Here is a 17,186-nt window from a genome sequence, read left to right on the forward strand (position 1 = left end):
TCTTCCATTCCAGTTGGTAAACCACATAAATTATCCCGATATGCTGGTTGATTTTTTTCTCCAGCAACGGAAGGTTAAATCATAAAAATATAATTTTAAACAAAATACAAGACATGAAAATATCTTGAAATTGAAATGTATTTTCATGATATCTTCACAAATTTCTTCCCAATTATTATTATAAAGCCTTTCTTTTTTTAAAAATACTTTTATTTTAATTTCTTGGATAACATGCATCCAAAATAATCATTACTTAAATACATAAATTGAAATGAAAAAAATTAATGGTGCAAGTTGTCAAAATCTCCAAACAATCCCATTCTCCCACTCCCAAGAAAATAGAAGATAGATAAGGAAAAAAAACAGAAAAGTAAGGAAAAATAAAGAGAAAATGAACTGTCGGGGGCTGGTATCCAGTTCATGATGTCTAATTCCTTTTCTTAGCTAGATCTCCAATAGGAGAAAGAACTAGGATGTAAAACTCAGGAACAGAATAAGTGTCCCTAAATATTCACCCCTGCATTCTGCAAATATGACTGTCGTACCTACAAAAACATGTTATACAGGTACACAATCCTTTATCCAGAACCCTTGGGGGACAGTGTGTTCTGAATTTCAGATTTTTCCGGATTTCGGAAAATCTGATTTAAGCCCACCCGAATTGTGCTGCTGTATCCACCCCCACCCCCTTCCAGTCGCACTGCCACCCCCCCCACCTGTCCGACTCGCGCTGCCAGTCTTCCCCCCAGCCCACCCGACTCGCACTGCCAGTCTTCCCCCCAGCCCACCCGACTCGCGCTGCTGGTGTCTCGCCTACCCGACTCGCGTTACCGTCTCTCTCCCCACTTGTGGGTTTTTGGAGCTTTACGAATTTTAGATGTCCGGATAAAGGATTGTGTACCTGTACTACTTCCTTAAGTTATAAGTAATTTTCTCCAGGGGAACACAACTATATATTTCAGCATTCCATCAGGCTATATCTAGAGGGGAATCAGACTTCCAAGTAACCGCACTACATTTCCTGGCCACTGCCAGTGCAATTTTAAGAAATTCTAATTGATACTTGGACAGGCTAATTTTGGATTTTATGTCGACAGTATTTCCTAGGAGTAACAATTCTGGACTTGGTTGTAATTGTTTCCCAATAGTTTGATTTAACATAATTCTTAAATTTTCCCAAGTGGTTTCACTTTAGAGCATGACCAGGTGGAATGTAAAAAGGTTCTCGTTTCATCACCACATCTAAAACATAATTCCAATTTATTGGAATGTAATTTATGTAATTTCTGTGGGGTAAGATATAGCTGATGCAAAAAATTGTATTGCTCCATTCAATATCTTATGTTAATTGTATTTGTCATGCAGTCTTGACAAAAATCAGACCAGTTTTTGTCACCAATACTAATATTCAAGACTGCTTCCCATCTTTGTTTTGATTTCTATGCCTCCCGCTTAGGAGTGCCTGACTGAAGTATGGAATACATTGCAGATGTAAACTTGTGTTCCTCTTTCAAATCAGAAACTCCATTTCAATGGTAACATCGTGGTTGGTCCGAATTCATCTCTGAAAAAGTTCTTAATTGAAAGTAGCAGAAGATTGTATTACTAAGAGTATTATATTTGTTTTTTAACTGTTCAAATGAAATTATTTGCCATTGCAAATAACAATCTTCCACATATATGACCCCTTTGCAGGACCATACATGTAGAATTTTATTATCCATTGTTAAAGGAATTAAACTGTCTTGTGTCTAGGGCATTTTTGGAGATATTTTTCCTTTTGATCCAATAGTATATTTAAAATTTGGGAGTTGCAAAACCCCCATATAGTATTTCCAAGTTAATGTTTCCATGGAAACTCTGGCTAACTTGCCTTTCTAAAGAAATTTCCTAACTTAAATTTTGAAAAACATTCTGTGGTAATGATATTGGAATAGCCTGAAAGAAGTATTACAAATGTGGGAATATATTCATTTTAATACAGTTAACTCTTTCAATTAAATTTATCAGAAAAGTAACCTGTTATTTAAATCTTCTTCAACTTTTAAAAGCAGATTTATACAAATTTTTGAAGTCATTACCCATTTTGATCCCCAAATACTTAATCGCATTCTTCAGCCATCTAAATTGCATATTTCTTTGACAATTTGTATAATCCCCATCAATTAATGGTATAATTTCATTCATCTCAATTAATTTTATACCCAGAAACCCTCCCATAATCTTCTAATTGTAAATGCAGCCTATGCAATTATAAAGCCTTTTTCATAGTTCATTAGTATAGGCTTTTTGTTGGCTTTTCTAAAAAGCTTCTTTTCAATATAACGTAGGTTTCAATACCATTTTTATTACTATCTAAGATTTATTAATATTTTATTTAATTATCGTGTATGAATGTAACATTTATTTGATGAAACAAATAAAAATGTTAAAAAAGAAAAGCCTTTTTCAAAAGCCCTGCCCTCCAATTGATAAGTTTAAATTACACTACCTGCTCAACTTTCCATCACAGTTGTGCATTTTGGCCATCTGTTTGTTCAACTTTATATCATTCAAGCTTCTGAACAAAAGGAGTGGAAGAACCTGTTCGTTTCAGCAAGCCTTTTAACAGTTGGTTTCCTTGTTTTGAAACAAGGGATGGGGAGATGAGATGTCAAAGCTCTTCCTTCAGGCGAGACTAAACTTGTGAACAATTTGTAACCATGGTTAAGAAAAGAAAGAGAAACTGTTTATGGAAAATTGATTTGTTTATTGCTACTAAGAATTCATTCAACAGCACTCCTGGGCTATTTTTTTTCTACGGTTAAGATGTAAGCATGTAGAAATGGCACATTTAGTTCAGTGACAAATATATAGACTAGATATTTGATTGTGTTGCTATGTTTATGAAATGGTGCTTGTGGAAAGCAAATTACTTTGTCTTCTGGATTATTTCATGCCACTGCAGAAATATGTAGTGATTTCTTGTCTTGAATTGCCTTTATGTTCACAATCAATCTTCTGGATTGACCATGCTTGTTTGGAGTATTAGAACATAGTTAATGGTAGGGTCTCGCGGTGTTTGCATCTGTGGGCTTTCAGCACCTTAATTTAAAGCTTTACTCCCCCTTCCAGTTCTCCTTAATACCCACTTCATATATTTTTAATATCTTCTCCCCGTAATACCCAGCCATTATTTCACCTCAGTTACTGACCGCAGGTCCCTGACTCACTACTTGTGCAACCACTGATCTTTAGCCCTGTGATTTTTGGTCACCATTTTCACTTCCTCTTCCCTTCTCAGACTTAACCATTATCCTTTGCGTCCTGTGAACTGACACATTTGATCAAAGAAAAGCATTATTCTTGTGGAGTATTTAAAAAAAATGCAAATGTATCTTGAAGAATTGAGTGTTATATTCATTATTATAGTATGTTTTCTAACCAAGTGTTATTGCCCTCAGTCAATGAAGCCCTACTGACGGTTGTATCTCTGTTTTCACTTGTGGGGGTGACATTATGTGGGACCTTGTGTATCGATACTGGGGTGTTGCTGCAAGGGGAAATAGCAGCGCAGTAACCTCAAAGAAAATACAGAATGGGGTTTGAAAAAAAAAGAACTGGAAATCTGAATTAAAAACCAGGTATGCTGGAAACACTTGGCAGGCCAGACAGTGCCTGCAGAAAGAGAAGCAATGTTGCATGTCTGAGATGCTTCGTCAAAGAATAGGGTTCTCACAGTAGACAAGTGATGAAAATAAAAACACAGAAATGCTGGAGGAGCTCAGCTGGTCTTGCCGCATCCATTAGAGATGAAGAGATTTTACTGATGATTCAGGCGGGAGCTTTTCTTCAAGCTAGAAGCAAAAATGCAGGCATGCATCTGAAATAAAGATTGCGGACAGAAAAGGGGAAGAATGGAATCGGATGGAGTCCAGACCAATTGTCAAAAGGTGTTAATTAGATGTGATAAAAGGAAATATGAGAATGGATTTTGGCTCAGTGAAAGGACATAGAGGAAAAGAGTTAGGGAGAAGTTGTTGTGGGAGGAGTTTATAGAAAACTGAAGGTCAATGTTAATGACTCGACAAGTGATGATGTCAGGCTGTGAATGAGGTGGGTGCCTTAGTAAGCTTGAGGACATTTGTGGTCTTTAGGACTGAACACAGCTTTGAAATGATACTGACAGCAAATGTCAATGTCCCATTGAAAGATGGTGGAATTAAAGAGAGTGATATTGCTGATTGGGTGGGGGACATCAGAGACATTGAGTCACACAGTCTGGGCAGGGATTTGTATGAGGACATAGAGAATACCATATCAAATTTGTTCATTCGACAGCCAGGGTCAAATGGAAATTCTTGATGAATATGTGGTTAAGTAAAAGACAATGATAGAAAAATGAAATTTCCTGACCCCTTCAGATCAGGCATTGCAGAATCACTTCGTGTGGGATTGACCAACGAAATGACTAGGGGTGGAGGGGGGGGGGGGGGGGGAAATAATTTAATCCATCGTCCTCAGTTGAAAAAGTTCCTTTAAAATCAAGTTTTACCTGGGCACAATTCTTTTTTATTTGAATATTTTATTTAGTCAACATATATAAAATCGGAATAAACAACGATAAGTCATAATAATACAATATTAACAAATATATATATTAAAAAAACTAAAAAAATCCTCTAAACCTTCCCTCCCCCAAGCCTAATCTAATCCCATAACTAAGATATATAATATTATTGCATAATAATTAATACTGCATCAGATGACATTCAAAGATCTCAAAAATATTGTAAAATTGTTATTCTTTCAGGGAAAACAACTGGTCAGGAGAATTTTAAAAAATGAATTATAATTTTAACTTCATAATTCTAATATTCAGGCTCAAAATTTGTAGAAATAGGGAATATTTATCCCTCAAATTATGTCATTTTGTTCTTAAGGTATACAACTTCAAATCTCAGCATGCCATCTATCTAATGTTAATGAAACATCAAATTTCCATGTTACAGCAATACTTTCCCTTGCTATTACTGAAGCTAACTTAAAAATGTTAATTGAGAATCTGACAATAATAATTTAGGAGTAACACTTTCAAAATTTCCTAACAACAATAATTCAGGGTTTAACAGAAAAATCACTCCAGTTATTTGTTGCAAAAATGTACTATCAGAACCCCCCCCCTCCCAAAATTAACCTTCAAACAGGACCATGTGGAATGAAAAAAGTTCCAATTTCTTTTCCACATCTAAAATGCTGATCCAATAAATTCAATCTCCATCTACTCAGTTTCTGAGGTGTGATTATACAATTGATGTAAAAAAAATTATAATGGAACAATCTATATCTTGCATTAGTAGTATTAGACATGACTGCATAAATTGAGCCAATCCCTGCTGATCTCTTATCACGTCGCGATCTTATTTCCACCTTGCTTTTGAATGAAACAAACCTACTTTAGGTGTTTGCTCTTGTAACAAAATCTTTCCTTTTCTCTCTTTGGCTTGGCTTCGCGGACGAAGATTTATGGAGGGGTAATGTCCACGTCAGCTGCAGGCTCGTTTGTGGTTGACAAGTCCGATGCGGGACAGGCAGACACGGTTGCAGCGGTTGCAAGGGAAAATTAGTTGGGTGTTGGGTTTTTCCTCCTTTGTCTTTTGTCAGTGAGGTGGGCTCTGCGGTCTTCTTCAAAGGAGGTTGCTGCCCGCCGAACTGTGTGGTGCCAAGATGCACGGTTTGAGGCGATATCAGCCCACTGGAGGTGGTCAATGTGGCAGGCACCAAGAGATTTCTTTAGGCAGTCCTTGTACTTCTTCTTTGGTGCACCTCTGTCTCAGTGGCCAGTGGAGAGCTTGCCATATAACACGATCATGGGAAGGTGATGGTCCTCCATTCTGGAGACGTGACCTACCCAGCGCAGTTGGATCTTCAGCAGCGTGGATTCGATGCTGTCGGCCTATGCCATCTCGAGAACTTCGATGTTGGAGATGAAGTCGCTCCAATGAATGTTGAGGATGGAGCGGAGACAACGTGGTGGAAGCGTTCTAGGAGCCGTAGGTGATGCCGGTAGAGGACCCATGATTCGGAGCCGGACAGGAGTGTGGGTATGATAACGGCTCTGTATACGCTAATCTTTGTGAGGTTTTTCAGTTAGTTGTTGTTCCAGACTCTTTTGTGTAGTCTTCCAAAGGCACTATTTGCCTTGGCGAGTCTGTTGTCTATCTCGTTGTCGATCCTTGCATCCGATGAAATGGTGCAGCCGAGATAGGTAAACTGGTTAACCGTTTTGAGTTTTGTGTGGAGATGTGGGTGGGCTGGTAGTCATGGTGGGGAGCTGGCTGATGGAGGACCTCAGTTTTTTTCAGGCTGACTTCCTGGCCAAACATTTTGGCAGTTTCCACAAAACAGGACGTCAAGCGCTGAAGAGCTGCCTCTGAATGGGCAACTAAAGCGGCATCGACTGTAACAAAATAACAAAATATACGCAATTTAAATACATTTTTTTTAGTCATTCCATCAGCTATAATTTGCTTCAAATTTGAAAGATCTTTTAAAACCATTTCTGATCCTAAACCTGGGCACAATTCTAAGCTACAGGTGACCAAACCCACTGAAATCATTATGTCAGTGTGCTTATTGTCTGTGTCTGAGTCACCTCAATGGTATGTGTGGATTTGAAGGTAAACTAGCATGTCACAAGGAAGTACATTTTAAAAAAAGTCATTTATTTCAAAGTTCCTGTATTTTCAAGTAATGCACGCTGGAAGCATTCAGCCGATTAGGCAGCATCTATGGAAAGAGGAACAGTTAATGTTTTGTGTCCAGGACCCTTTGTCAGTCTTCTATGGTTGGTCACAAGGTTATGGAAAAGACTCGCGTGGGTACCATGCAAACAGATGATTGGATGATGAAATATCATGTTTAATGTCATCAAAATCTAATGTGCATAATTCTGCAAATCACATGATGCAGCCAGACTTTTGTTAATTGCATAATATGTAGCTATTTATTTCTCTCCTCTCAAGAGTCTTTTAGCCAGTGATTAAAACTAAAGTTCCTTCAGTACTTAAGATTTTGACTCATTCAAACATCTGGATAATTGTAAAATACCTGTAATCCATTTTCTTCAATGAGGAACAAAATGCTTTCTTAAAATTGTCCAGTTTCTCGATTTGCAAAAGAATTGCATGCCAGGACAACGTGTTGTGCAAAGTGTAAAAAATCAAAAAGGCCAATGGTGGGAAATTTCATGTAGTGTATTCCTATATAGAGAGAATGGCACATTTTCCTATACTGAAAATGGTTTTAATTTGAAGACGTGTCAATGGAATAATGAGCAAAATAATTTTCTTGTGATTGTAGTAAAAACCCACCAAAATGCTGGAGGAACTCAGCTGCTCTTTTCAGTGTCTGGAGGAGACAATGATATATTACAGGTGTTTTGGCCCTGAGCCCTTCTTCAAGGATTAAGCAGAACCAGAAGCAGGAAATCTCAGGAAGTCTCAGAATTCAAGCAATGGGGGAGGAATCCAAACCAACAAAAGGTGTTAATTGGATATGGTAAGGGGCACTCCGTTCACTGCAATAGCGAGGATCTCCCAGTGGTCGCCCATTTTATTTCCCCATCTCATTCCCTTGCTCATATGTCTGTCCATGACCTCCCAGTGACCACCCATTTCAATTCTCCCTCCCATTCTCTTGCTGACATGTCTGCCCATGGTCTCATGCACTGCCAGACTGAGACCATCAGTCAATTAAAGGAACAACACCTTATCTTCCGACTTGGCACCCTCCAACTGGATGGCATTAATATTGACTTCTCTATGTTTCATTAAACCTTCCCCCATCGCCTTTCCTTATCTTTGTCTCTCCGTTTCCTTTCCTACAGACATGATAAATGCTACCTCGTCCCTTATATCCAATTAATGTCTTTTGTTGGTCTGGATTCCTCCCCCATTGCTTGAATTCTGAGACTTTCTGAGATTTGCTGCTTCTTGCTTATTCCTTGACGAAGGGCTCAGGCCCGAAACGTTGGCAATATACATTTGTCTCCTATGGTCGCTGAAAATAACGGTTGAGTTCCTCCAGCATTTTGGTTTGTTTTTATTAAAATAATTTTCTTTAAAAGTATGTGTCAGCTGTCAATTAAAAAAAAAACTTTTAAAATCTGTATTTCTTTTTTGCAGTTTGTGTCTTGTACCTGCAAGGTATTGGGAACAAAGAGTGGAGAGAGGTAGGTCAGCAATAAGACAGGTTGTCATGCATATATTTTATAGAACAATGCTGCAAACATTTTAATATCTGCATAATTATTTATAAAAATGTAAATTGATTTAGCATTGTAAGCAGATTGCACCTTGAGAATTCTTCAATTTGTAGTATTGTTTAGTTTAAAGCATTTATAGCAAATATTCAGAGTGAATGTTGCTATTCCTAAGTGTTTGTGAGAGAGAAAATATTTTCCTGAGTTCCACATATATTTGGGGTGGTATTTTTGCTTTTCCAATAATATACCGATGTTTTTTTTTCTGCTCTGTGTTTGACAAGTATGAGGTTTTGTCTACAGTTGACCATGTTTCAAGGAGTGTTGTCATCCTATTGGCTTCAAAGGATCCAATTCCCAGAAGGCAAGACCTCTCCATCTGTATGGTCATAGGTTCAAAAATATTCTTTACACCTAAACAAAAATTTAAAATGACATTTGCATTGCATTTCTGTCAGTGTGCTTTTTTTGGATGAGACAGCATTCTTCCATGAAGATTAGGACGGATATCCATGATGGCTTTACCAAAATTAATCTCTCATCTCACACCAAGAATAGTTGATCTGAACGATATTGCACAGCTGTTTCGGAATGGCATTGTAGCCAGAACTGGCCATACAATGAAGTGCTTTGAAAACCCTAATGTTGTAAAGATGCAATATGAAATTCAATACTTGCCAACTATTTAAAATAGCCTTTCTCAACTTTTAAAGTCTGTCTTTTATGTTTTCTGGAGCAATTCACTTAAAGCTGATCAAACTAAGTTCCAAAGTTTGCACACAGACCAACACTGAATTAATCACTGTTATAAATTTCCAATAACTGCTTATTTGAACCTCTTCAAGATTGTAAAAAATGATCATATTAATGGTTGTGTTTGGGGAAAAAAAGCTAAGTTTTTCATGTTTTTGAATACATGAACAAGCATCTTGTTTATCAATACAATGTGTATGAAATTTGGTGGACTATCAAGTTGATTAGAATAATAGTAGATTATTGATGGGTACAAGACCAGATACTCTCTCAATATGCTAATTTACAGCATGTTGTTCAAAGATTATGCGCTAAAATGTTGTGGATTGCACTGGTTTGGTGAGGTTCAGCATTGAATAAAATGCAAATAATTTTGAGTAGAATTTAAAGAAAACAAGCACAACATAATGGCCATGACATAGTTGAAATTCTGCCCCTCGGGTTTATTAATGTATTACCGCTGAGATAATGTTGGGAAACCTGTTAAATTCCCTAATGCAAGACTCATCAAGTTAAAATTTCAATTTCCAAACCACCGCACCTTTTGTAATTAGTTTTTTTTTCATACTTGGTGTTTAATCTAATGATTAAAATCAACTTGTACTAAAAGCAATTGTTAGAATTAAATTGCACCATTTTACATTTGTCTACTTTTTCCACAATAAGGAAAATGTGGTTCAAATTTGCCTATTCAAATTCAATAAGACACTGGCGGGGTCGGGGGGGGGGGGGGTGTCATTTACGGATGCTTAGTTCCAAGAAAGTGACCAGACAGATAGACCGGTATCACGAAAATCTGTAGGCATCGTGGTTGAAGTAAAAACACAAAATGCTGGAGAAACTCAGCAGGTCGAACAGTGTCCTTTATGTAGTAAAGGTAAAGATACAGAACCGATGTTTTGGGCTGGTGAAAGTTACCTTAATTCATCAGACCATTAAGAACATGATCAGGCCCAATGCTACAACTGTACAAGATGTTGGTGGGACCACACTCGAAATATTGTGCACAATTCTGGTTACCCAGCCATAGGACAGATGTAATAAGTGGCAAAATGTACTGAAAAGATTCACGAGAATGTTACCAGGCTTGAATTATAAGGGAGAGGATGGACTGGCTGGGTCTTTCACTGCCTAGAACTGCCATTCTCAATTTTTTTTCATCTATGGCCCCCTTAGGACTTTGCTGAAAGTTTATGGGCCCCTTTCCCTGTGAAACAGTCAAGTTTTGATTTTTTTTTCCACAATTCTCTCCTACTCACCACATTAAAAAAAAACCCAAAAAAACATTCATGTTACATGAGGTGAAAAGAAAACGAGGCTTTTACTTAAATGTGCCATGGCGTTAGGGGTGCCATTGAGTGGTTGCTCTAGAGCAGTGGTTTTCTAACTACCTCCCTAAACTCACATTCCACCTTAAGTAATTCCTGTGCTAAAGATGCTCTGTGATTGGTAGAGGATGGATTGTGAGTGGGAAGGGAAGGTTGAGAACCACTGCTCTAGACCCAATTGTTATTCAAATATTTTGCGTGAGAAAAATGGTCATTGGCCCATTTCCTTTGGTTATGAATCTGTGGACATAACGAGTCAATAAGGTATGATTAAGACCGTGATTTTCATACTTCTTTCCATTCATTTACCACCTTAAGCAAATTCTTATTAATCACAGACCCCCTATGGCATAGGGATTGCTTAAGATGGAATATGAGTTTAGGGGGGTAGTTTGAAAACCACTGCCCTAGAGTATGGGAGGATATTGTAGAGGGAGAAGATAAGACAAGTTGTCATTTTTTCCCCAGGGGAGAGGAATCTAGAACCAGAAGCATAGATTTATGGTGAGAGTTAAATGATTTTGAGAGAGAACTTGGGGGTAACCTCCTAAAGATGGTCAGAATATGGAATGAGCTACCAGAGGAAGTGATAGAGGTGGGGAGAATTATTATGTTTAAAAGTTAATTAGACAGATATAGAAGAGAAAGTTTTAGAAGGATCTGATACTATCTTGGTTGGCATTCACAAGTTTGATTAAAGGGCTTGTTTCTGTGCTGTAGAACTGGCTCCAATGTGTATTGTGCATTTTTTTAACCACTTCATATTAATTGTACGTTTGCCATATCGAATCTATCAAAATAATTAACTTGCGGCTCCACTTTTTTCCACACTTTGCTTTGACAGTCTGGAAGAACAGAAGCTATCGACAATACTTTGAATCCAGACTTTGTGAGAAAATTTCTTCTCGATTACTTCTTTGAAGAACGTCAGAATCTTCGATTTGATTTGTATGTACATATCGCTGGTAGAAATGTTCCTTTTTAACCAAATTAAATAGAAGTAACATCAATAGTTTTATGGTTAGTAAATTTGGAGATGACACAAAAATTGGTGGTGTGTTGAACAACAAAGTTTGTCCAAGGTTACAGCAGCATGTAGCTCAAATGGGAAAATGGGCTAAGGAATGGGAAATGGAATTTAAAGGTAAAGGATTCATTATTGTCATGTAATAGTACATTTGGAATGTAGCATACATAAAATTCTTTAACTTTCGTCCATTCTGACAAATGCAAAGTTGTGCATTTTAGGAAGTTAAACCAGGGCACGACTTGCACAGTGGATGGCGGGGCCCTTTGCGGTGTGGTTGAACAGACATAATTTGGGGTACAACCAAGTTTCCTGATCAACATTGACATGGGTGGACAAGGTGGTGAAAATGATGTTTGTTATACTTGCCTTGGGCAGCTGGGCATTGAGAACAAGAATTGGAATACCATATTAGAGTATCATGTGTAGTTCTGATTACCATACAATAAGAAATACTATATATATTTGTGTAAAAATTGATACCATGTAAAAGTTGATATCTCTATTTTTCCCCAAAAAAATTGATATTTTCCATATATCCCATATAAAAGTAGAACTCAATCCCCTATTTTTGACCCCTGCCACCCACCGAGCTGCCTGCCCATCTGAGCTCCTGACGCCCCCAACTGCAGATTCTAGCTGAGGCCCTAGCTGTCGCCCATCCGAGCTCCAAACGCCCTGCTCGCGGACTTTCCACCCAGTCCTAGCCACCTGCCCACCCATCTGAGCTCCTGACAACTTAACACCCAACACCTCGGTTGACACAGGTACTTAATGTGGTCAAAAGTAGTAATAGTCCAACCCCCTAAATGTTGCCCTAAAAAATAGGCCCCAAAACTCTAGTCGCACACACACCCACCCCCACAACAGGTCTCGGGCGCTTGAATGAAAGAAACTGAATGGTCTGGGACTGTTTACCCGAGAGTGAAGAATGCTGAGGGGTGACTAAATAAAGGCATAATATCCTAAGGGGCAGTCATAAAGTGGATTGTCAATCTTTAAGGGAGTGTAGTCAAAAACTAGAGGCCATTGGTTTAAGGTGAGAAGGGAATGATTTAAGAGGGAGCTGCTTCTCACACACAGGATGGGATGTGTACGGAATGAACTGCTGTAGGAAGTGGTGTGATAATAACATTGGAAAGATATTCAGACTGCTGCATGAATAGGAAAGGTTTGGAGGAATGTGGGCAGATAGAACTGGCTGAGGTGGGATCTTTGGATGGTTGAGGTGAATCACCTGTTTTTTTATTTTGCTGTTGAACTCCATGACTCCCACTGAAATACATTTGCAGAATTAAATTTCAGTTTTCATGACTTTGTGGTACACGGAATTCATACTCTTGATCATTAAGGATATCTTATTTTTTGAAATGGAGACCATTAAAATCCTCTTGCGGGAAGAAAAATCTTAAAGTCGGTGATCAATGGTTCAAAGGCAAATGATCCAGGCATATGAAGCTCTGCACTCCTGCAGTGGCAGAAGGAGCTCTCTGGTGGCCCCTCCTTTGAGGGGGAATATGAAGCCTGAACTTCAGCAGTGTCCCTTGATGAGTTTGGTCCAGCATTAGGCCAATGCACACAATAGATGTGATCAAGTGATATAGTAATTTTGAGAGGTTATATTTCCAGAAAGAGAGGTTTGAGAATTTAACTGTCAGGAGAGAAAGAAAATATGAAAGATGTTTCTCAAAGCCGTGGGTTTGCATGGTGATTATTAGTGTTACTGTAAGGGCTGAAAATTTAATCCTACCAGTTCAAAAAAAAAGGGAAGAGGTAAAAGATGGGGAACTATGGCTATTCGGAAGGAAAAATGTTGAATCTACTCATTAAGGAAGTGATAACAAAACAGAAAGTACAATGGGATTGCATAGATTTGTGAAAAGAAAATAGTGTTTGACAAATCTACTGCAATGAGAAATCCTTTTGAAAGTCTAATAAATTATGACACAAGACATGATTAAATCAGGTTAGAATAAATAGGATAATGATTGTAAAGGAGGGAAAACAGCAGGAATAAATGGATTATTTTTATGTATATCAGGCGCTGCTGGAGCCCAGTTGTTCACTAGCTCTGTCGTTGGTTTAAATGGGGAGGGGGGAGGGGGGGTGTGGGGGAGGAATCCAAGTTTAACTGAATGAGATTTATTACTGATATCATTGTGGCACAATTCAATTGGCGCCTAAGTATTTGGCGATGACATCGTGATCGTCGGTGAAATCACAGACAGGAATGAGGAAGTAAGATAGATCAACTGGTTTAGTGGTGTCACAACAGCCACCTTGCACTCAACGTTAGCAAAACTAAGGAACTGATTGTAGACTTCAGGGGGAGGGAAATCAGGAGAACACAATTCGGTCTTTATCAAGGGGTCAGCAGCAGTGGAAAGGGTTAAGAACTTCAAATTCCTGAGTGTCAAGATCGATCCTGGGGCCTCCATGTCAATGCAATTATGAAGAAGACTGTACTTCATGAGGAGTTTGAGGAGATCTGGTCTGTTACCAAATACTCCAGCAAATTTCTACAGAGCATTCTGACTGGTTGCATCACTATCTGGTATGGATGTGCCAATGCACAGGAAAAGAATACAAAGAGTTGGGAGATTGGGTTGGGCATTAATCTTCACTCCATCAAGGACATCTACAAGAGGTGATGTTTCAAGAAAGCAGCCTCAATCCTCGAGGACCCTCACCACCCAGGCCATGTCCTCTTTTAACTGCTATCATCAGGAAGAAGACACAGATGTCTGAAGATGAATACCCAATTATACCAAAACAGCCTCTTCCCCTCTGCCATCAGATTTCTGAATGGACAATGAACCACAGACACTCCCTCACTTTCCTTTTGCACTAATTTCTTTATTTTTCTTAAAATGTGATTTATAGCAAATTTGCACCTGTAATGCTGCCACAAAACAACAACAACAAATTCATGGCAATAGATTCTGATTCTGATAAAGCTGAATTGTAATGTGTGTGGTGAAGAAGTGGCATTGGAGGTTCAGGAGGATTTAGACAGGCTAAATAATGGGGAAGCAATGGTAGAGGAGTACAATTTCAAAAATGTAAAGTCATCTCTTATTGAAAAGAAATTAAAAGATGGTTTTCAGTAGGAGCTTGGTGATTTTTATACCAAACTCGCTAGAAGTTAACGTGTAAGTATAGTAAACAACTTGGGAAGATGAAGCCTCATTACTTTTGTTACAAGGAGATTTGAGGTCAACAAATTTATTGCAATGGCACAGAGAATATTGTCAAGATCTGCCCCCTACCTGAAGAAGGGTATACAATCAATGGAGCCAGTGCTGCAAAAATTTACCATAGATTGGTTCTTGGGATGGAGACACTAGCAGATTAACCACCACCTGGGCCCCTAGGCTGAGGCTTTACCCCCTGCTCCACCCTTCGTTGAATGAAGTGATGTTAAGTAACTTGTATCGTTGTACTATGTACGATGTACTACATGTATAAGCAAGAAATTTAATTGTCGCAACAACCCTTTCCAGAACATATAATCATGTTCTGACTGGCATTGTCAAGAAATCAAGCACGGTCTTCACTTGATAAAAAGTTTGCAGTTAAAATGGAATGCCTGTGCTTGGAGAAGAGCACAGCCAACTTCTGATTTTCTCACCATTTGTAAGGGAGCGATAAAACATGGACTTACTAAAGTAACGTTTCTGTTTGCCGTTCATATTTTAGATATCACAAAATGACATTCATGTTTCAACAGGCTTCGCTCCCAGTCTATAACCAGTTTATGCAAACTGGTGACGTAATAACATCGTCACGGTAAACACAGTCTTGCGGCTGCAGCACAAAGTCCTAAAAGCATTACTTCTAAATGTTTGGAGCCTAATTTTAAAAACAAAATAGTACTTGTAATATTTATAATATTCCACAAATGAAAAGAATATATGAAAAAGTACTGAAATATCATCCAAAATACTCGTGTATACATGCAATTAAACCATTTTTTTTTGCTCTCGGGGGCCCCCTCCCTTTCAGGCCCCAAGGCTTAAGCCTTCTAATCCTAATGGTTAATCCACCACGGAATAGAAAATTGATTTATGAGGATCAATTAAGTAGATTGGTGCTCCCTCACGAGGAATGAGAAGAATGAGGTGATAAGCAATTTCTTTATCCAGTGAGCAGTAAATTTTCAAGTATATTCTCTCTTTCCAAGCATATTCATGGCTGATATTAACAGATCATCAGAAGAGAAGATTGTGGGGTTGTTGGAAATGGGTTTCTGAGATTCAAGCTCGGTCATGATCTTGGATGGCAAAAGTGGCTGAATGGCCACCAACTGTGTCTTCTTTTTGTTGATCGTACTACCAGACAGGCTAGTTAACAGGTAATGCATAGAAGAAGGTGGGTGGACAAGGCAGATTAAGATGCTTAGACAATACTGAGATGACCCAGAAAGAAGGACTACCCACTATGAGAAACCCATGTTCATTTGGACAGTGATGTAACATTTTAAGGTCTTTGGAAGAAAATATAAACCTTATGAGTCAATCATGTCATGGTGTCAGGTCAGTGCTGTGTCATTGCAAGAATGTATGCACAAGGCAGATGATGCCATTGCAGTGGAAAAGACTGCATGAATCTTGGAAAAGGTTATGGTGTCCACAAGTCTAAGAGGGTTGAATCAATTTTGGGCTGAACAGGATACTTCAAAGGAGAAATGTTGACCCTGTTCAGAATAGGGCTGTACAGTGAGCACAATGTTGTTACAGAGCCAGCGACCTGGTGCTGTCTGTAAGGAGTTTATAAGTTCTCCCCGTGTCTCCGTGGGGTTTCTTCTGGGTGCTCTGATTTCCTCCCACAACAAACAGGGTATAATTAGGCGTCCTGGGTCAGAAGGCCCTGTAACTGTGCTGTATTCTAAATTTAAATTTAATTCCAAAAATCCATGAGGAGTGTTAAACTGGCTTGAACTTACTGATTAAGCTATGTTCTCAAAGGATGGAACGATCCAATTTTGAAGAACAAATATGGGGAAGGAGCAAGTTCTAACATCAATAGGGAGAGGAATAAGAAAAGATAATTTGCCTCTGGGAAGTCAGGATCAAGGTAGAGGGTGAGCATAGGCTTGAAGTTGAGAAGCCCCGAGGTGTGTGTGTGTGTGTTCTGTTTTTAGTGCTGGCTGCTTAGTTAATAAATCTAATTTTTTTTTTAAAAGAACCCAAGTGTATTTATTGTAATAAAAGAAACATCACATGGTACCAGGAGTGGAAGAGACAGTCAAGTTCTGCTGTGCACAGGAGTGAAAGAAGGAAAAAAAACAGTGAATAAAAGTCGATACTAGCAGAGAAAACATGAAGGGTTTAAAAGCTCCTAATTCTGTAAATTAGACTGGAAGTATCGACCATCAGTGGAGGGTGTTTAAGCATTTATGAATTCATAAAACGTTTCTGTTTTACCTGCAAGCAATTGGAATCGATAGCCAACTGGATACACAGAAGATTGCAATGCTACTTACCATGGTGGGACCTCAAGTTCTGGAGGTTTTCAACCCATTTGTTTTTGCCAAGGGAGAAGACCAGAGCAAATTAGACAAGGTTATCGAGATGTTTGATGAGCATTCTTCACCAAAGAAAAATGAAACCTTCGAGAAGTGTGTTTCACTCGCACTCGCAGCTTTAGGGAGAGAATTTTGATACTTTTTAATAGACTTAAAACTAAAAGCAAGAACTTGAAATTTTGGATCACTGCAAGATATAATGATCCATGATCAAATTGTGTTCTGGATTATTGATAAGAAAGTCAGAGAGAGGTTGCTCCGAGAAACACAGCTTACCTTGGCGGGAACTGATGCCACTCCAGTGAGCTA

General features: G+C 38.5%; 1 protein-coding gene across 3 annotated transcripts in view; it reads left to right on the plus strand.

The window, feature by feature from the left end:
* Positions 1–17,186, plus strand: part of LOC138748599 (copine-8) — a 276,255-nt gene that overhangs the window by 66,921 nt on the left and 192,148 nt on the right. For 2 of the 3 annotated variants that reach the window (XM_069909068.1, XM_069909069.1), the window contains exons 3-4: positions 8,166–8,212; positions 11,168–11,271. In XM_069909068.1, coding sequence (XP_069765169.1) covers positions 8,166–8,212; positions 11,168–11,271 — 151 coding nt within the window. Of the gene's footprint in view, positions 1–6,785; positions 6,857–8,165; positions 8,213–11,167; positions 11,272–17,186 lie in introns of those variants that run through there. The other variant, XM_069909070.1, reaches the window with a different exon arrangement.

Source organism: Narcine bancroftii, chromosome 13, assembly GCF_036971445.1.
Source record: "Narcine bancroftii isolate sNarBan1 chromosome 13, sNarBan1.hap1, whole genome shotgun sequence".
NCBI lineage: Eukaryota > Metazoa > Chordata > Chondrichthyes > Torpediniformes > Narcinidae > Narcine > Narcine bancroftii.